This window comes from Taudactylus pleione, unplaced genomic scaffold (assembly GCF_031769625.1).
Source record: "Taudactylus pleione unplaced genomic scaffold, aTauple2 ptg001137l, whole genome shotgun sequence".
NCBI classification, from domain to species: Eukaryota; Metazoa; Chordata; class Amphibia; order Anura; family Myobatrachidae; genus Taudactylus; species Taudactylus pleione.
The window spans coordinates 5,581,317-5,603,488 of record NW_028285538.1 but is presented as its reverse complement, the minus strand read 5'-3'; the positions used below and the strand labels follow the sequence as shown (position 1 = coordinate 5,603,488).

Genomic DNA, 22,172 nt, shown 5'->3' with positions numbered 1-22,172 from the left:
GAGGATGCATTTATCAAGTATATTCTATACAATAATAGGTAGGAGCTGATTGGTTGCTATGGGTAACTTCTCCACTGGCACACATCTCCACTTTTTTCACTGCTTCATACATCTAGCCCTGTGTTCACTCAACCACCTGCTCACTGCTCCAGCACACAGAGGGGCAGCAGAAACCTGCTCCAACCTAGGGGCCATTTTTCTGCTGATCTCAGCACCCACAGGCTTAATATATGAGCTGGTTCATTTTATTACCAAAACATATTTATGATTACTGTATATTGCAGAGATAAGAATTTATTACACGTAAAAGCATGTCAACTGCTGTGTCGCCTTTGTGAAGTATTGCATTGATTTCAGTGTATTGTTATTGTGCTTTATCCTCATAGCCAGCTGCCATAGCCATTTTCTGTTTTGAGATTGCAATCTATGATCACCACCACATGGACATCTACTCTGAAGTTAATGAGATTACTTTCTTAACTTTAAGGTGAACTATACTCATGTCTGATATTTGTTGCAGATTAATAAAAATTGGAATTCAAGCCGGGCATGCATTATGCAATTATCGGCCCAATGTGCAGATTATCAACGGACGGGCCGATAACTGCATAGTGTATAGCGGTGACTGACCAGCAATGATCGGACAATCGGGCATGAAAATTCTTCCAACATGCCTGAGTGATCCGATCACTGGTTGCCAGCATCTGGCAGTGTATGCGCTGCGTGGCCGACAGTCTGATATTTCCCTTTCCTTCACAGGGGAGGAACAGAGAAATGTTTCCTCACCAGGGGAGTAACGCAGATATTGTGTGGCCATACTCTGCAATATCTAAGGGTATGGCCACGATATCAGCTGGGTTTTATGCCGGGTACACACTAGATGATATGCAGACGATAAGTTGTCCGATCCAGCAGATTGGACAACATATCATCCAAGTGTGTACTGACTATGTCATTGACCAAGCACGCGCCCCCCCCCCCCCCCCCGCATTGTAAGCGACATCGCCTGTCGGACCTGGGCCATGCTGCCGAATGCAACATGGACCCCGCCATCGCGATGTCGCTTCCAAAAATGACAAGTGTGTATGCACTTGCCGGGTCCCGTCGTACAAGAGGTCGGCTGGGTACACATCATTAAATGTGTACCCAGCCTAAAGCTGGGTATACACCGACAGGTATATTGGCCAATCTATTTAACGGCCAGTATATCCGGTGCCCATCGGCCAGTGTGTACCAGAGATATGGCTGAACGACGTCGTTCACATACATATTGTGTTGCTGTGCTGCACAGCCATTGGACATACATATCTGCAGACATATCTTTCCATCGGCAAGCCGATCGCCCGTACACATGCACCACCAACTGCAGGGATGGGGAGGGAAGACCCGCCCCTCCGGACCCGCAGCTGCCTGGAAGATGATGGTCGTTCAGTGTATATGAACGACCATCATCTACAGATATCTGCAGATCACTCGATCTGCCGATATATCTTTGCAGTGTGTACCCACATTTAAGGGGTACATCCACTAGCAGACTCTGAAACGACTGCAGGATTACGACATTGTAATTGTGCAGTCGTTTCACAGTCTGTACTGTGCCTACACTGAACGATCAGTCGTTCAGTGTAGACACCCTCCCTCATCCCCGAACACGGGCAATCTATCGTTACCGTCAGATTGACCAGCATGTTCTAGCGATGATAGATGTCAAAAACGACCAGCAGGAGCGCGAATCGCTGGTTGTTTTTGACATTTGAATGCCCGATTTATGAGCAATTGAACGATAACAATGTGATCATTCAATCGCTCTGTTTAATCGGGTAGTGGATGTGCACCTTTAGTCTGTCAGATAAAATATCCCTAGCCTAGCCCTAAGTCCCCCCCCGGGTGCCCTAAACCTAACCCTCCCTCCCCTGCGGCTGTCCGCTCGCAGCGCCCAGCATCCCTTAGTTTGGGATGCCGGGCGCCTGTCTCCCGGCGTCGGGGAAATGACAGGCGTCTAGATATAGACGCCCGGCATTTCACCCTCGTCGGGATATGACAGTTGGGAAGCCGGCTGCCGGTATGAAGGCAGCCGGCTTCCCGATTGTATACCCACGAGACGATAGTCAATGATAACAATATCGTTGAACGATCTCCCGGGTCTGCTGGATAATCGATATTGATCATCCAGCACACCAACAACCCGCAATAAACAATCACTGGTCCCTATAGTAACCTGGTCGATATTGACCAGGTTGGCCTGCATGTATGGGCGATGGACAATATCGTTATCGTCCATAAGTGCCCGCGCATTGCAGGTCGTTGGTGGGTTGGAGGCACTGAAAAATGCACGATATGAACGATAACGATATGATCTATATTGTTAATATCATGCATTTTAATCATACCGTTTGTGTGCGCACCTTTACAGGATCCCAGTAAATTATTGGCTTAAATACCTAGGAGCTTCATCTATTGTGCCATACTATAATTACATTTCATTAATTAAGTTCCCAATTATATACAGTATCACAATTGCATACTTTGCACAGATAACCCTAGGACAGTTCCTTGAACACAATGGGGGGAGATTCAATAGTTTTCTTTCACTCGTAGCTGCACCATGACTGCTCCTTTCGGGTGCAAATGCTGAGGGTGAAATCATTTCTGCTCACACCTGAGATGGGGAGCAGAAATTTGCAAAAAAGTCCTGATTTTGGGCGTACTAACCAGGACTTTTACCTGTTTTATGAGGCTAAACGGGTCTATTCGGACGCAACATGCATGAAAAGGCATGGCCACCCAAAAACAACTGAATACTGTCCCCGATCTCCAGTCACTTTAGACGGGAGACTGGGCACGATAAAACAATTAAATCGCGCCCGATATATCTGAAACTTATTTAATATGGTCAATGTGTGTATACTTATACCAGAGGGCAGTTGGTTGACCATGGTAAAAACTATCAAATATTCAATATTATTTATATTTGTTAATATAAGTATGTATAGGTCTTGTATTTGTTAATAAATGTACACAATATATAGTGTTTAGCGTTAATACAAATCAGAATAGGTATCTATTTTATGTGTTTAAATAGGATACCCCCACTGTTATAGAACATTATATTTGGTCCTATACATGCACTTATATCCAGTGCAGAATCACAGCATGTATCTCTCTTTGATGTGGTTAGTATTACATGCTACAGTTGCAATACCTTGTACAATATAAAGTAATGAATATACACCCAAGAGAGAATATCATCATACCGTTTATTAGTAAATGGGAAAGTCGTATTTTTCATATAAAATGTAATTAAATACAAAACACTCCATGTTACTTACTCCTTTAAAAGCAGATTGCAAACATGTTTCCTGCCATAGCCCAAAAGGAAATGACTTAAGTAATGCAAATAAATGGCAATGATTTAGGCACTATCTGCTGAAGGGAGTCAATATGGCATAAGCTAACCACAAGCAGCCAGCACTGCCGGTAGCCTCAGTCACATCATCACAACCTTCCAGCACCTACAAATGATACATTTGTATCATGGTTGCAAGTCCATAGCATGCAACAAACTATATGTGGATATTCCCAATATGGAAAAATCGGGATTATGCATAAAAATAAAAATGTCCACCTCTTATGACCCCGCTAAGACTAATTAAGCAATGCAGTGCTGTAATATTGTCAATACAACATATAGCCTAACCATGGTTCCCAAACTCTGTGCTCAAGGCACGCTAAAGGGGCCTATCCATTAGCAGATAAATTGAACGATATATCGTTCAATTTATCTGTCATGGATAAGCCCTGAACGATGACAGATGCGCACTCCCACTGCCGACAAATTGTGTCTTTCGTCTCTCCAACATGTTGGGTCAATTATCACTGACAGATATTAAAAATATCTGTCAGTTTATAAGCGGTAAACGACGAACGATATTTTTTATGAAAATTAATAGAAACTTAAAAAAAAATCCACTCCCTGAATGAGGTCATGCAATATCGTTCGTCTTGCAAAAATCTGTCATGTACATGACAGATATCTGTCACCGCAGCCCCAGGAACTTTCAAGGGATAAATCTTTTGTCTTTCATCATAGAGAAAGATCTGCTACTTAATAGGCCCCTTAACACTCCAGCTTTTAAGGATAACCCTGCTTGAGCAGATGATTAAATCAAAATTACTGAGGTACTAATTAAAACACCTGAGGTCAAGTATGGATGTTCTTTACACCTGAACTGACAAGCGGCCTTGTAGACAGTTTGGGTACCCCTGATCTAATAATGCCATTGCCAACAGTCCCATATGATTATTAATCCAGTATTTAGTCCCGCGTGTATCCTTCCGCAGCACTAAACTAAGTTTAGGCGCATGCGCAGCGAGACCTCCTCGGCCTGTGGCGGCTCTTATAGCTCCCGTCAGATCCCTCCGCGCGTCAGTCACTGAGCGGGAGACTGCGATGTATATTATCCACTGGACTGACCGCCCCCCGCCGGCTGTTACTGTCAGTATATACATATATATACACACATATACACACAGACAGCCATCACACCACACTAGCATATAATAAGGTCACCAGGCGTCTCCAATGCCCGGTCAGCAGCCCGGGACACCGCGAAACCGCCATAGCAGAAGCTCTGGGTAAACTGCCTGTCAGCCACAGCAGTGGCGGTGCGGAGGTTCTGCGGCAGTTGAGACCACATCTAGGCGGTGTATCCCGGTCTCTGTCAGAACACACCGAGTCTTATAGCGCCGGTACCTTATGACTCGCTCCCGGGCCTCCGTGTAGTAAGAATCTATAGGAGACAGAGAGTGAAGCCAGAACGTGTACACCTCTGTCCCATGCACCCGGTAGCCAATCATTGAGCACCTCTTACCCGTACTGAGCATGAAGCGCCGCCATTGGCTGAGCCTCTAGCGCTACTCCCCGCCACTCCTCTTGCCGCGCCTCCCTGGATGACGTAACCGAGCCCCGTCCTCCTGGCCTCCTGTGCCGGGGACCAATACGCGTGTCCCTTGCTGGGAGGCTGCTGAGCGGAGGCGGCATCATGGTGAGTGCGGCTTTTAGGAGTCCTCTACACGTACCCGGGTTCCCCTTCCCTAACACCGGCGTATCCGTGCCTAGCTTGCCCGGGCGCCTCTTTCTGGGCGCAGGGCCGCTGGTGCTGGGCGCCTAGAAAGCATGGGGAGTCGCTCTAGGCCTCTGGCTCCATAAGCACTGGGCTGCTGATGGTGGTGTTCCAGAGGCAAGCAGGTAGTAGGACCAAAAGTCCCAGCATGCCTTTGTAGCCAGAGATATGCACGGAATGCTGGGACCTGTAGTCACAGTTGCACGGTGAACTAAGCATGGGCTGTGCATTGCAAGTAGAGGCTCTGCCAGGCGATAACACAAAGGACTCACTAGCCGGGTACACACTGTCCAAATATTGGGCCCATAATTGTATGGTGTGTATGCAGGAGCATTAGTTGATAAAGGGTTTCAAACTCCCCTGCAATGGTGAAAGTGGGCGGCTGAGAGAGGGTGTGTAATATATACCAATGTATATTAAACTCTATCCTGTTTAGCATGTGATGGCAATGGTGTTTTGAGCTGCTGATATTTAAATGGTAGCGAGTACTTGGCCTTAAGCTGGATGCCGCTGAAAGTATAAGCGCTCCGATCTGACAGCGATTATCGGATCGGTGCGCACCCGTACACACTGAACAATTTCAGTGGTCGGAATTCAATTGATTCCTGCCCCCATCGCACCCGATGGAGCTATTCAATTCTTGCTCCTGTCGGGCACGATCAGCTGCCAGAGCTCGCAGCCCCTGGGGGATGAGAGCTGAATTGTTCGAAAAGTGACATGTTTGGGCGCCCAAACATCACTTTTCGCGATCGCGCCCAGCACTTCGGTCGGGTTTAGCTGCTGTACGCGGCTAAACCTGACCACTTTGGGCACGATCAGCACGAAAATCTAGAACAATTGCATAGCGGCCCGCGATCTCCCGTCACTAGATGGGAGATGCGGGCCGCGAAAACAGTTGAATTCCGCCCAGTGTGTACTTTCATCTTTGGAATGGGATGGGCCCCCATAATTGGATGTGTGTGTATATAGCATTACTGAAAACAGGCATTGCCTATACCCCCTTTTACACTGCAGCTAAACTCTGCTTGTAAAAGGGGCCAGGGTTGGATTCCCAGTTTGAGTGGCCCGGCAATCCAACCTGGGTAGCTTGCAGGGTTTAATACAGGAACAACCCTTGTAACCCTGCAGTGTAAATGGGCAACCTGTGTCCCGTTTAGAGCATGGGTAGATTTGGATTTCTTGGTGCTTCGAATTGATATCGCCAAGTGCCATCAGAAGAGTTCCACTGCACAGATGGGTGCAGTGTGTCCTACGCCGACCCTGGGATAACTTGGGTCGGTACAACAGTGTGAAAGTGGTATGTCCTGGGTCTGACTTCCAAATCCCGGGTCATACCCAGGATTTAAGTGTAAAAAGGGTATTAGTAAGCTGGTGACTCTCTTTTGCATCACTTTAATAATTTGAGAAGTGTGATTGACTTTTTAGTCTCACGGGTAACAAAATCACCGTACAGATTGCAAGTTAATAGGTTTATATGCAGTGACTGTGCAAGTGGTATTACAAACTATTAAGTAATAGGTCATTTAAAACTGTATTTGCAGCTGTATTTTTGTGAAATTCACTAAATTTATTTGCAAGGTTTGCAGTTTCTATAATAAAGCTTTGGAAAACCCAACTTTTTAAAATCGCTGCATGCATGAGTGCTAAGAGACGGCAACTCTGTTATTGAAGCTTTGTAATAGTTCATGCAGCCACATCCCCTTCCGCTGTTGGCCAGGGAATGACAAATATGACTGCCGCTGGTGAGGGGCGCAGTGGTTTATAACATTTTTCACCCTACCTCTTACTGTCCAATAGTATTTGGTTTGTTTAGATGTAGGGAAGAGCATATTCCTTAACACCGTTTATTATATACAATGTCCCAGTACTTTTAGATGGTTGCACTGTCACTGTTATTTCTGTAGTGCCAGGTGAATGAACTGTGGGAACACACAACCCACGGATGCAGCATATTTAGAATTGTGAAAGTTCCCGCTATCAACCAGTGGTCTACACTATATTCTGTGCCTGAGTGTAGTGTAAAAAGCCGTGTGTGTATGTATGTATGTATATATATATATATATAATGAGAGAGATAGATTAATATATATATTTGTCTCTGAAATGTGATTTCATTAATTTATTCTATAATTGCTTTATTGTAATTTAATTGAATGTTCAATATTAGAATTAAATCTACAGGCGCTATAGTTTTTCTCCAATACAAATGTATAACCTTATGCTGTACCAAAATGGCACTGCTTACATGGTGCTGGTTTCCTTATATGTTGTACTTGTTGAGAATAACTATCTAGAAATATCCTGATAAACATCCTAATGCCGGGCAAACATGATGCAATTATCGGCTCCCAGGCTAAGAGCTTCCTTAATGACATGCTGTGACTAGCCCCGAGGCTGTATTGATAGCGGATTTCTGCTTGCACCATCCTTATAAATCCACGATAAGTAGGGCTTCGTGGTTAGTCGCCAGGGCCGGGCACACCGTTACTGCATCGTGTCCGGCACTTAGTACTGGAGAAGGTGCTAAATGCGGCTAATCCTGTGCATTATGCCGCAAAATAGAATCTTGATTGAATAGCCCAGGAGCTAAATTCCTGCAGATGAATTGAATTGCCTCCAAAGAATCATCCTGCAGATGATCATGTCGCCCACATGTTTTTGGGCAAACTGTAGCTGGGCTTTGATATGAGTTCGACTTATTTCCAGCCACCTTCCAATATACTCTGGATTTATGAAGTGTGGGTGCTTCTGTTGTCCCATTCACAGTTACTTCAATCTCTGTCATGGAAGACTGTAACTCAGTGGTTCCCAAACTTTTTCGAATCACAGCGCCCTATAGTATCATCATTGTTTTCACTGCAGCCCTAAGTTTTTTGTTATTGAGAAATTCCGAAAAAAATCTAGTAAAATAGTAACGTTAGGTAAATTGTGCTGACCTGTCATCCTTGGGTTCAGTTATGTGGTGGTGGACTGTTTTGCACATCTGTTTATTCACATATTTGCATTATATTGACCATAAATAATTTGATTTGGTGCTGGACCACCAACCTGAGGCCCCCCCTGCAATTGTCCCAAGTCACCCCAGGGTGCCACGGCGTACAGTTTGGGAACCACTGCGCGTAAGTCTTTCAGAGTTGCCATTGGCCTCTTGTTGGCCTTTACTACAGCTCTCTTGCACACTCCATGTTTAGGCTGATTCACATTTGTTCCATGTTTTCTCAATTTTATTATGATGGACTGCACTGTGTTTCTGGGTACATTTAATGGCTTAGAAATATTCTTGTAGACTTTTCATGATTTGGTATTTCACAATGACTTTGTCCCTCATCTGCTTGGAACAGTTTTTTGTCTTCATTTTGTAGTCTTTGTCTGGAATGCACTGACTACCTGGAGAGCTTGCAGAGACTGGTGTATTTATGTTGCAATAATTTGACACACCTAATCTGTACACTTGTAGACTCCAATAAACTATTTGTGACTTGTGAAGAAAGTTGGTTACTTCAGAGTAAATCTATGGCCAGATTCAATTGGCCACAGGTTGTCGCTCAGGGGGTGATTCAGAGGTGGATGCAAAGCCGCTACTATAATATATTGGTAACGCTGAAGCCATTTCGCTGTCCATTGGAACGCCCATTTTCTTCAGCTCTAATCCGCCATGGTGCTTACAATCGAGAGGACATCTGTCGCACCATCGGACTTCTGAGCAACCCTATGGTTGCTCAGAATGTCTGTCAGAATTTGTCCACTAGGGTCAGAGAAACTGCGTAATATAACGCGCAGTCCCTGACACACATGCAACCTCAAGTCACACCCCCTGTCACCTGGAGACCCAGGCAGCTGTGAATGCTGATTCAGCTTGCACCCTTCGGAGGGGGTAAATACTTATGTCATCAATTATTGCCCCAGAGCAGAGGGCGACACCCCAGGCAGTAAAGAGGAAATGCATGGATTATGACAGGTGCAGAGTGCTAGAATGAACACTATGGGAATGCATTTACATTAAATCTATCATCATAGGGATGTCCATCGCCGATTCATAATCATCTATAGTGTTCACTCCAGTTCCGGCGCGAGGCAGGGCGCCGGAGCTAGAGAGGGCGTGCGCGTGTCCGAGAAGGGGGCGTGTCTATAAGACGCGTCCCCTTTTCGTCACTCTTGGGGGCGTGCCCGGCACCTACGGACACGCCGGGCAGCCCCCAGCCCTGCAGACGGGGAGAATAGATGCCGGGCGCATGCGCCCGGCGTCTATTCTCCGGCGGTGACCGGGTCACCGCACATTTCTTCACCCGCGGGACACTGCGACCCGCGGGTTAAGACAGTTCCCGCAGGCTGTTAGGGCAGGGCGCTTTTTGCCTTCCAGAAAGAGGGCAGGGCACCGCGCCCCGCTAAAACAGCCTAGCGGGAATGCTACATCTATGATTTATGGCCGATGTCTAATGCTTTTACCAGCGATGAGTTCTCGATGGCACAGCATAACCGAATGTGTGTTTTTTGTTTTGTTTTTTACAAGGTTCCGGGACATGTAGTGTTTCTCCGCCCCTGACACCTGCGAAATCCTGCCCCCAGATTCTGTTTGGCCCACAGGCCATTCAGACAAAGAACAGGGATGACCATTAGTTGGTTAAACCATTGATGTTCATCCATTGCATGGTTGGTAACCATCGATGACCACTTGCTATATCGCTGTCGATGGTAGCCATCAATGGTAACCACACCGATGGCCATCCCTAATCTATCATGGTTCCATGTTGAAAACACTGTAAAATATGAAAAAGCCCAATGGAGGTGAGTACCTTTTATAGCCACTGTAGGTGCTATATGAACCTGCATATGACACTGCAGCAAAGTCGATGTGTGACTTTTTTCCCATACAATACAGTGAAAATTGAGCTTGGATTGTAATCTCTTGCCAACATCGCCTGTGTGCTCTTTCCTCTAATAGTGAAAGTGAGAGCTTTCAGAGAGAGCAGGAGATATGTGGGGGGTGGTAAATGCTTGATGGGTATGTCTGACATTTCACCAAGAGGCTAGTCCTGTTTATAATTTTGCTGAAATTGAAAAGTAGAGGGAGAGGTCACAAACTCCTTCGTTGGAGGCTAAAATAAAAATGTTTTATAGGTTACAGAAATTACCCAAATCCGGGGGACTTCATGTGGCAGCCGGGTGGGGGTCCGAGCTCTCCAGCTCTCATAGGAGACAAGCAACAGCCCACTACATAATATTAAATGATCGAATAAAAGCATACACAACAATTTGTTTGCTTACCTTTTGTAATTCTATTCCAGTTTTCAAAGTAGGTCACTATCGAACACAAGGGGGAAATTCAATTCACCATGAGGGACATAATTTGCTGTTTCAGTGCGAGAAATTGAGTACATATATCGCATGTTTTGCCTTGCATCCCAGAGAGGTGTGCAGGTAAACTAGCGATATAGTAACTGCCAAATAAGTGCACAGCCGAGCATTGTGGTGGTGCCCAGCGGTACATGACCAGCAATTGAATTCCCCCCCCCCCCCCCCCCCCCCCCCCCAAGGAAGTCTTTCTAGTTTTGACCTTGATACTGCCTGCTCTGCACAAGAGTATGAGGGCAATGCATTGGTATGTAAGATAAAAGCATTATCAGTGGAGAACCATATATCATTATTGTTCATTGTAGCACCTTGCACCTGTCACAACCCGTTTAGTTCCTCTTTCCTGCCTCTGGTCTGTATCAGCAGTTTGTTGCATCAGCTGGTGTGCTAGAAGAACCAGAGCAGAGAGCGACACCCAAGGCAGGAAAGAGGCACTGCACAGGTTTGCGACAGGTGCAGGGTGCTAGAATGAACACTACATTACGCTAATACAGATTAAAGCTATTTGTGTGTAGGTGTGTACTATCATGTCATGTCTGTTTTAAAAGTGAAATTCTAGTAAAATGTAACGTGTGAGGCAGTTGAATAGCATTACAAGAACTTTAACTCAAATGATACAAAATAATAAATAGCCCAGGTGAGTTTTTGTCACCAACTATTATATACAAGTTTTCTTGACTATCACTTTAGTGATTATATCTGACACTTAGGGGGTAATTTAAATCTCTTCGCAGTGATGTAGCTCCCAGGTTAAGTGCCCAGAGCTATTCAGTTGTCCACATGGCAAACCTGCGACTAGCCGATTTCTGCATTCAGAGTTCCATATTCACTAGTGCCTCAGGGCTAGTCGTGGTGTTATCGTGTGCGGTAACAGCATTGTCCTCGGCACTTAGGCTTGGAGATGTAGTTTGCAACTAAGCCAGTTTTCAAAGTCGAGGTAAGGTGCATCTCCTTGCTCAAGTCCCGGGTAAGATGCAGTCAGTTGAATATCTTTGGGCACTTAACCCGGCGACCGCATCCCCACGAAGATAATTAATTTCCCCTTATTGCATTGTGTTAATGACTGTCCCATGGAGATGAGGCATTTTTCCCTTACATAATCTTTGTGTGTGTGTCTCAGCTGTCCCCTGAAGTGTGAACATACATTTTGTATATTATTATTATTTTGTTTTGGCAAACCAGTGTCCCTCTCAACTATCTGACCCCCCCAAGTAGTGCATATTTCTCAGATCATCAAAGCAAATACATGAAATGCAGGTTCAGACTCTACAAAATACGCTTGTGACCCCGTGTGTAGACTGTGTAAACGTTGTGGTATACACCCTTTGTGTATTTTCTGCTGGTCTTTAGTAATTTATTTAAACTTTAGTATGTAGCAATATAGGTCACCCTAGTGAAAACTCCTGTATGATTCTTTCAGGCTACTGGCGATGGTACAAATGGACCAAGTCAGCCGGGACTTTATCCAAATGGCTCACGTATGATGAGAGGACAGTTTGTAAGTAATCTTTGTTCCCTTAGTATCTGTATTTATGCTAAATATTGAAAATATCATATAAACCGTTATTATAACAAAATGAAATGACATTAATGGAAATATTATTGTAGTGGTATAGTCTCGGTCCCGCCCCCACTGGCCGATCCTGTCCCCTTTCTGCACTTTTGTTTATTTTTACTATGGGCTGTCCACAGCCTTAACAAGTTTTTACTGGTTCATTAGACTGTTTTAATTTTTATTTATTTATTTTGAAATTAAAAAAATAAACAAGATACCATGGAGAGCCGAGTAGTGCTGCAATGTGGACAACACAGCAGCTATTTACAAATATCCTGCACACTTGCTGACATGATCATTTATTTTATTACTAAAATGTATATATTAAATTATTATATTCACTTAAGCCAGTCAGCGGAAGATTTGAAACTGCAGTTTGCATGAGGGTAATGGTGAGTTATCAGTGGTAGTGCTTGTATTAACAATACTGGAGAATTTATAACAAGTAATACATTATATTCTGTAATGCAAATATTAAACTTAAGGATGTCTATTTCCAGATCTCCCTAACCAAGAGATTCTCACTAGCCATACTAAGATTATTCATATACTGTGACCTGGTTAGTGCCTTTCCAGAATGAGACACAAGGAATTGTGTAAAAAGTTTTACAGCTGGAATGTAATAGACTGCTGTGTTCTGCTTTGTTCTTTACCATGAATAATAATGTTTTATTTATGCAGTATTTTCTCCCTTCTTTGTCTTCACTAGATGAACCCCGTTGCCCATTTCCCAGGTGTGGCAATGAGTGGCCTACCTCCGAGACCAAACTTGGCACCCCCAGGCATGATTCCACCATTGATGGGACCACTGGGTGCACATCAAATGGGACAGGTAATGTATAGAGAATGCAAACCACATGATTAAACTTTTTTCTAGCCAACAATAATGAATACCTAATCTAGACATTAATTTCTCTATATGCACAGTACTTTGTTTTATGCTGAATGTTATTTCCTTTTTGTTCTGGTTTATTGAATAAAGCTTTTACTGACTGTGTTACTATGTTGTATAGTTGGGCCCAATGATTCCTTCCCTCATGTCTGGGATGATGATGACAACTCATGTGGCGCCAGGCACTTTGCCAACAACCTTACCGGTAATGTAATTTGCTTTGTTTATTTGCATCACCTGTTAATTGCTTTTTGTCATTCATTTATCCACGTGGATTTCATTGTTTTGATTTAAATAGAACCATAGAGGCTGATTCAATTCAGTGCAAGGTTCAGTCGAGCAGATTTCCGGGCATTACAATATGGAAATGTAGCTTGTTTTTTTGCTGTTATTGCTATGGGGTGCAAGCTACAATAAGGTGAGATCTCCCAGCCTGCAAATCTCGCAATGTTAAATCTGCATGGGCCTTGCAGCTATTAAATCGCCCTCCTGAATGTATATTTATTTATTACCAGTTATTTATATAGCGCACACATATTCCGCAGCGCTTTACAGAGAATATTTGGCCATTCACATCAGTCCCTGCCCCAGTGGAGCTTACAATCTATATTCCCTATCATATGCGCGCACACATACACACTAGGATTAATTTGTTTTGGGAGCCAATTAACCTACCAGTATATTTTTGGAGTGTGGGAGGAAACCGGAGTACCCGGAGGAAACCCACGCAAGCACAGGGAGAATATACAAACTCCGCACAGGTAGGGCCGTGATGGGAATATGGTAAAAACTCTTAAAATCAGGCATTTTAACATGCATGTTGAAAGCATAGACAAAGGGGTAGATTTACTATCCCGTTGATTGTCAAACTGCAGGTTAGTAAATCTAACCCAAAGTCTTAGGCCCTCATTCAGAGCCACTCGCTAGCGGCAGTACGCTCGTTCCGAGCGATGTTCGCACATCTGCGCATGCGTACGGTTTTTAGTACGCATGCGCGAACCAGTCAGTGCGGCTGAAAATCGTTTGTACGCAATATAGCGAGTGCCTGCTATTTTGAGTGACAGAATGAAGCGTATGTGGGTGGTAACGGGAAGGTGCTTGAAAACGGGGAGTGGAGATCTGAACGCAGGCGTGCTTAAAGGTCAAAACGGGCGTTTTAAGGGAGTGCATAATTAATCCAGCAGCGTCATTGACCACGTCACTTGGTTTTTTTTAAATCAGAACTGCTCGCAAAATAGCGGTTGAAAAAATCAACCACAAGAATAGCGAGCAGTTCATTTCCTTTTCGATGTACTCGATTAAGCTAATAAATAGTGGACATGACGTATGGTGCGAGCGGCCAGAGGGCGTTTTTAACAAATAAACGAGTGTATGTTTTGCTCGCTCGTTCAGACTTAGAGGTGTGAACAGACTGCAATGTGCGAACGGATCATTTGAATAGCCACCCCTTGTTTTTGAACGAACGAACGCAAATAGCGAACGGCTCTGAATGAGGGCCTTAGTTTATTTCTGCTTTTAACAGTGTTCACAGTCTCTCTGCCTGATATTAATGCTTGTGTGTTGGAGTCCTAATGGAGAATTATGCTGTGCCAGGTGGTTGTTTTTTTTTAAAGCTCTGCAAAGCTTCCATACCGTAACTCACTTTAAAGACTGATAACGGGAACTGGCATAGATTAGTTTTTTTTGACCATTTTGTTGTTTAAATCAATATTGTACAGTAGTTTGGTAGAACCTTGATTTCAGTCTGCAATAGAGGGACACTTCATTATTTTTTGTTTGTACTATTAAAGGGATAGCTTTAGTCTGGTGCAAAGTGTGTTTTCTTTCCCCATCCACCCTCTTGTTTTGCTGGAGCCATTCAGCTGTAGGTCAAGTGGAGCTTTGGACACCTAGGGGTATATTTACTAAAGTGCGGGTTTTAAACAGTGGTGGTGTTGCCCATAGCAACCAATCAGATTCTAGCTGTTATTTCTTCAAAGTCCATAGGCTCCACAGGGAGATCTTGGGGTGTAGGTGGTGGATGAGGACACCGGGCACCATGCAGTTAAAGCTTTTAGCTCCCAGGATGCACCAGTCCATCCCCTTATACTCCACCCCCGAGGCATATCAGTTTCGTTGGTGCCCAGCCGGAGTCGAGTCACCATTACGCGGGGGGCTGCTCAGACAGCCCTAAAAGCTTTTTATTATTATTCTTAATTTTTTTTCTACTAAGAGCACGCAACAGCAGACTGTCTATAGGACGTCTGCGCTGCTGCTCCGTCACCCCTTCGGCGCCGCAAGGCCAGTTCCGGCTGGGAATTTCGGCTGGCGTCCCGTGGTTCTTGCTAGCCTGCCCCGTGGACGGGCCCAGACTGCAAGCCGGACGCTAGGGGATAAGGTAAGGCGGGTCATCGCTTGCGGTGACCCGCGCTTTAGCAGTCATACCTCTGGTCTTGGGACAGACCGGAAGTGCTGAGTGTGGACACAGGCTCCAGCCAACGTGATCCATTAGACCTCCAGGGTACATATGGTGCTGGAACCAGCATCCCAGTGTTTAAATAATCGGCATGGGGAAGTCAGTTTCCCCGTTACAGGGCGCCATTCCACTGAGGTCTCGCTTCCCTGAACTGCTCTCCTCCTCCGATCACACCCCCTCTGAGGTGTCCGGCAGCCATTTTCTCTAAGCCACAGCGCTCTCGGGGATATGCAGGGTCCGGTCCCCCTACATACCTCTCCCTGGAGTAAGCTTATGTAGCTCTATAGCCTACCAGACACTGAGTCTGTGTAGTTGATTGTAGTGCCAGTTTGCACTTCTATTTTGTTTCTGCATTATATGTGACTGACTGCTAGCGCTGCCTGTCTGTTTTCTATTCTACTGTCAGCATATATCTTTGCCTTTTTTCTGACTTTACCTTAACATACAGGTGTATTCAGGGGTTTTCCTGTACCTCACACATATAGAAGTAAGTATGTGAGGTTTGTCAAACAGTTGGTTGTTGCACTGTACCATATTTGGGCTGCATGCTCCTGCAGCTTACCAAAGCATAAGACAGGACCAGTATATTGCATTCCTACTAGTATCCTACACACACGGTGGTTGCATTATACCCAGTGCAGTATTACTCTGCAGCTTTGTCTAGCAAACGCAAGAGTAACATAGGCATCTGCACCCATACTGCTATCATGCATATTATGTGCTGCAGGCTTAAGTGAGGAGCATTTTAAACAAGATGGGCCAGGCCCATCAGACAACCCAGTGCCTGTACAAGGTTTTCAGGTTCTGGCCACTATTGCGGACCGCCTGGCAGTTCCGGCTATCACTCCCCCTATGGGTTATCACAGCAGGCCGTAATTCCCCTTTTGGGGTTGCCAGAACAGGTTCAGGCGATACAGGTACCTCCTGTGCCCCCTCCATGGGTAGACGTACTCTAACTCTGTGCAGATTCGAATGGCTACATCTAAGGCCTTTCAAATGATGTTGGAAGGTGAGAAGCCCTTACCCAGTAAGCCCTCTAAGCGTACAGTTATCGTCACAGTCCACGCAACTCTCAGATTCTGAATATCTGAGGAGGCAGTAGTCGCTGAACTCTCTAACTCTGACTTCCCCCTGGAGGAGGATGAGTCGGTAAAAAATGTATGTTCCTGCCTTGGTACGAGCTGTCAGATCCATCTGATTAATAGAAGGTGACGAGACAGACCCTAAGTCCAAGCACCCTCTGTTTAAACGGCAAAGTGGCTTCAGCAGAATTCCCTCTATAGGATCAGCTAGCTGAACACATGGCTGCAGCCTGGTAAGAGGTTTCAACCACAAGGACGTCTAACCACATGTTACTCTTTTCCCATGGCTCATTGTGCAAAATGGGAAACACCCCCTGCGGTGGATTCACATGTTACACGTTTAATTAAAAGTGCTACGTTGCCTATTCCTACAGTTACTTCCTTGAAGGATCCTACGGATAGGAAAGTAGAAGCTTGCCTGAAATCGATATACTCTCTTTCAGAGCCTGTTGCCCGTTCAACCATGGCTATTGCATGGGTGGCTAAAGCTATAGAGAGCTGGGCTGACGCACTTGAAGACTCTTTCCTCAGATGCTTCTAGGGATCAGATGTCTTTTGTTGCTCACATTCGACCTAAAGCTGCCTATATTGGAGAAGCGACGTTGGATGCCAGTCTCCTAACCTCCAGAGTCTCTGCCGCGGCTGTGTCTGCCCACCGTACCCTGTGGCTACACTCGTGGAAGGTTTATGTGGAATCCAAGAAAGGCCTAGAAGGGTTACCCTACAATGGGGAGATCTTGTTTGGCACAGATCTTGACAAGATTGTAACTACTTCTACTAGGCCTTGGATAGTTTGAAGGTCAGTCCTTTCCTAGGCAGTCTGCTTCCTCTAGGGCCGCCAAACCCAGGACCAAGCAGACCTGGAACACCAGACTCCCTGCTTCAAAACCTGATAAACCCTCAGCCTGACGGGCCTCCCTCTGGGATATCCCAGAGTGGGAGGCAGACTTCTTCAGCTCACCCAGTACGGGTGTCAAACCACCATGGATACTTGGGTAAGAGAAGTGGTCTCAAACGGGTACGCCCTCTCATTTCTCAGACTGCCTCCCCACCAGTTTTTCTTCACAGGCCCTCATTCCGACCCGAACAAGGCCTTACAAATCCAGAAAGCCATACAGTCCTTGCTGCAAGCAGGTGTAATTGTGCCAGTCCCACTATCTCAGTGAGGGACTGGTTATTATTTTACTCTTTCTGGTTCAGAAGCCGAATGGGTCTCATCGGCCTATACTCAACCTCAGATCCTTGAACAAATTCCTAAGGGTGCCAAGGTTCAGGAGGGTAACCCTACATTCCATTATCCTAGCTATGGAGCCTGGGGACTTTATGGTATCTCTGGATATTCAGGACCCGTACCTAGAGCGCCCTCACATCAGCGATATCTCCGGTTTGCTACACTACAGCAACACTTCCAATTTCAGGCTCTGCCCTTTGGACTATCCACAGCTCCATGGGTGTTTACCAAAATTATGGCTATCGGGTGTCCAACTCTCACCATACCAGGACGACCCCCTCTTCCTAGCAGGATCCCCAGAAGTGCTTCACAGCTGCTTGCAGTTAACCATTGCTTTCCTGCACAAGCAAGGATGGGTAGTCAACTGGAAAAGGTCTTCCCTGAATCCCTCACAGAGAATGATTCATCTGGGAGCCCTGCTGGATTCTCAGGATCAGAGAATCTTTCTGACATCAGACAAGATCTTCACACTTCAACTAGTGTGCAGATGTCTCCACAGTCGCCGAGTGTCGATTCACTCAGCAATGCAGGTTCTGGGATCCATGGTGTCCACCTTCGACATGGTGGAATATGCTCAGTTCCATTCCAGGCCTTTGCAAAGGCTGATCCTCTCCAGGTGGAACAGGTTACCATCATCACATCAAAGCTCAGATAATGGTGCTCTCTCCAGTGGTGCGTCTGTCTGTATCCTGGTGGCTAGACATCTCATTTAACCAAGGGTCGCCCCTTTTGAGTTCCGGACTGGGTAATCCTAACAGACGCCAGTCTCCCGGGCTGGGGTGCAGTGACCGGTCCGCACTCCTTTCAGGACCGTTGGACATCGGTCGAATCAACCCTGCCAATCAACATATTGGATCTTCGAGCTGTCTACAGGGCCCTCAACCTGGCCCAGCACATACTTCACTGAAAACCTGTACAGGTTCAGTCCGACAATGCCACAAAAGTGGCTTACATCGACCATGAAGGAGGCACTCGAAGTCTGGCAGAAATTACAGAAGTGTCACGCATTCTGACATGGACCGAGAGTCCCCTCCCGGCCATCTCTGCAGTGTTCATTCCGGGAGTTCTCAATTGGGAAGCAGACTTCCTCAGCCGTCACGACGTGAATCCCGGGGAATGGTCGCTTCACCAAAAGGTGTTTCAACTCCTAGAGGTGGACCTTATGGCCTCCCGACACAATCGCAAACTGCCAGTGTTACGGGTCCAGAACATGAGATGCCGAGGCAACCTTTGTAGATGCACCAGTGAAGTGGACCATCCAGTTTGTGTACCTATTCCTTCCAGTCCCCCTTCTTCCTCAAGTTCTTCGGAAATTCAAACAAGACAGAGGCACTGTACTGCTGGTGACTCCAGCTTGGCCCAGAGTCCATTGGTACTCAGATCTTCAGAGTCTCTTCATCGACACTCCGTTCCTGTTGCCTGAACGACTGAACATGTTGTTTCAAGGTCCTTTCTTTTACCCGGACCTGAGTCGTCTGTCTTTGACGGCGTGGCTCTTGAGACATCCCTCCTGAGGTCCAAAGATTTATCTAGCGCTGTAGTTAAAACTATGCTCAAGCCAGCCTCTGCTCGGATCTACCACAGAGTGTGGCATACATATTTCCAATGGTGTCGTATCAAAAGCTACGAACCCCAGGTGTCTAGGATTTCCAGAGTCCTGGCCTACCTTCATGTTGGATTGGACCTAGAACTCTGCCTGGCCTCACTGAAAGTGCATGTCTGTGCTCTGTCCATTTGGGTCCAGCGTAGGTTTGCAGGACTACCGGATATCCACACCTTCCTCCAGGGTATCCTCTGGATTCAATCTCCTTTTGTCCCTCCAGTGGATCCTTAGGATTTGTCAGTTCTTCGTGCCCTCCAGGGTCCTACATTTCAACCCTTGATTCTGTGGAACTCAAGTGGTTTACAGCGAAGACTCCATTTTATTCTGGTTATAGCATCGGCAAGAAGTGTCTGATTTAGGGGCCTTCTCCTGTCCCCTCCCCCCCCCCCCCTCCCCCCATTTCTAATTTTCCACCAGGACAGGGCAGTACTTCGGACTCTCCCTGGGTTCCTTCCAAAAGTTGTTACTAGTTTCTACATTAATGAGGAAATTGTAGTCCCGACCTTTCAATCACCAGACCTTTCGGCCCTCTAGATATGTGGTCCGTACCGGTTCCTTTCAGAAATTAGACTCCTTATTTGTGCTGTATGGATTTCGCTAGAAGGGATGGCCAGCCAACAAGCAAACACTGGCTAGATGGCTTTGCATGACTATCTCACAGGCTTACACGCAGACAGGCCTTCCTGCTCCGGCTACTGTTACAGCTCATTCTACTCTCTCTGTGGGTCCCTCGTGGGCAGCTCGCCGTGGCGCCTCGGCTGTTCAGCTTTGTAAGGCGTTCATGTGGTGGTCTTCTGTCCAGACCTTTCTGAGGTTCTATGCATTTGATACCTTTGCTTCTCAGGATGCATCCTTGGGACATCCCCAAGGTCTCCCTGTGGAGCCTATGGACCCGGAAGAAGAAAATTAGAGTTATGGTAAAACTTACCTTTTGTTAACTACGAAGTCCACAGTGCACCTGCCCTGACGCACCTGGCTTCATATGGGCTATGTTTCTGGTCACCGGTTTCCCGTCTCCTTTTCTGTGAGAGTGTGATTCTTGTGTGTACCAGTCTTCCTTCTATCTTCTCCTCCTTCTCTGGCCTATGGCTTGTCACAAACTGAAGTGCCTCTGGCTTTGTGGCAGGGTATAGGGGGATAGACCGGTGTTTCCTGGAAGCTAAAGCTTTAACTGCGTGGTGCCTGTTGTCCTCATCCACCACCTACATCCCAAGGTCTCCCTGTGGACCATATGGACTTCGAAGACAGAGAGTTAACAAAGTTAAGTTTTACCATAACTCTAATTTTTCTGGAAGGTGCTAGATAAATGATAAGTAGAATTGTTCTATGGGCAACAACTCCACTTCTAAAAACCCGCACTTTGGTAAATATACCCCCCTAGAGCAGGCATGTCAAACTCAAAATCCCAACCGGGCTGAATATTCACGGTCTAAGAGTACGTGGGCTGCAAGAAAAAAAGTCTTGTATGGAATTTTGAAAGGTTTATTATTAAGGAAAACTAACTATAATTTTTTTAAGCAAAGAAATGTCCAGTATCAGGAAGAAAACATTAACTTTAATGTTTTCTTCCCGATATTTGAGAACTTTTTGCTGTCACCAATTTTCGAATTTCAGGAGAAATCTTATTGGATGTGATTTAACTTTTAATACTAAAACCAAGATGAAAGTCTGTCAATCTGAACCTAGCAGGAGACTTGTTTGATTTCATTAATGAGAATAATTGCCTGCAGAACTTACAGGTGTGATGATATGATTGATTCCAGTCTCAGCTGCTGCGCTTGTCCTGTCCCGGCTGGCTGAGCTTGTTTCACAGACTCCTGTACAGATGTCTGGGTGAACAACAGAGATTCAGCTGGGAGCGCGGCGGTAGGACTTGTGGCGTCTCTAGTGCGTTACTGCCGGAAGATGGGTTTGCGGGAAAACAGGGCATGTGGGGTTGTGGCGTCTCTCCCCAGCAGCGCAGGGCATCATCATGTGACATGTCTGCCCTAGAGTGATGAGGGGAAAGATACTGCTATTTACCAGGAATGTCTGGAGGGTCCTTCCTTCAGCAGAGTACATTTTTAATTCGTAGCCCCCAAATACATAGGTGCGACAAGTGGGAGCGCAAGTAACTAGCAGCGTCCCATGAAGTTCTTGGAATTGTAGTAGCAATTGGATTCTGCTCATGTGATGTGGATTTTAGAACCACAGGATGACTGGGATAAGATTTCTGTGTGTGTTTCTATGTTAGTCCAGGTTTCTATGGTAGCATTAATTCTAGAGGGGGAAGGGCGCCTGGCTGGCAAAAGAGCACTGCCGTGCAACCCCGAAAAGGGGCTGTCCTTGAGACGCACGCTCCCTTTACATCACTGTGGGGGCGTGCCCAGCACTCACAGAGATCCTGGGCTGACCCCAAACTCTCCCTGCAGTGTGAACAGATGGCGTGCAGATCCATAGAGGCCCTCCCATTCTCAGAAGAGGTTTTTTTTTTTTTTTTTTTTTGGCAGGTCTGAATTATACAAAATTATTGCCAAGGTTGTGGGAAGGAATAGTTCCTTTCTTCCCTTATCCGCACCCAAGCCAAAGGGAACCTTTTTAGGACCTTCCTTTTTCCTCCCAGAAAGGCACGGACTCATTCTTCAAGAGGTCATTCTTCCTCAGACAGGGGTGGTAGGTCTAAAAAGCGTCAGTCCTGGGTGGGCCGGCGCCCTGAGGCCAGGCTGTCCGATGAACCTTCTGCATGACGTGTTACCCTCCCACATAAGCGATCCTATGTGGGGTACAAGATAGACCATATTGGTACAGTTGGACAGTGCCATAGTGGTGGCTTATCTATATCACAAGGCACGTAAAGCTCCATGACCATGCAGGAGATGGCCAGGATCATGAGGTAGGAA

At 46.0% G+C, this 22,172-nt stretch overlaps 2 protein-coding genes across 4 annotated transcripts in view; one reads left to right on the top strand and one right to left on the bottom strand.

The window, feature by feature from the left end:
• Positions 1-4,865, bottom strand: part of ARL6IP6 (ARF like GTPase 6 interacting protein 6) — a 30,893-nt gene extending 26,028 nt beyond the window's left edge. For all 3 annotated transcript variants that reach the window (XM_088462004.1, XM_088462003.1, XM_088462005.1), the window contains exon 1: positions 4,754-4,865. The gene's annotated coding sequence lies outside the window, so the exon portion shown is untranslated. The remainder of the gene's footprint in view (positions 1-4,753) is intronic.
• Positions 4,419-22,172, top strand: part of PRPF40A (pre-mRNA processing factor 40A) — a 98,214-nt gene continuing 80,460 nt past the window's right edge. The window contains exons 1-4 of the mRNA XM_088462006.1: positions 4,419-4,495; positions 11,896-11,973; positions 12,740-12,862; positions 13,044-13,127. Of these exons, the coding sequence (XP_088318132.1) occupies positions 4,451-4,495; positions 11,896-11,973; positions 12,740-12,862; positions 13,044-13,127 (330 nt within the window). The 5' untranslated portion in view covers positions 4,419-4,450. The remainder of the gene's footprint in view (positions 4,496-11,895; positions 11,974-12,739; positions 12,863-13,043; positions 13,128-22,172) is intronic.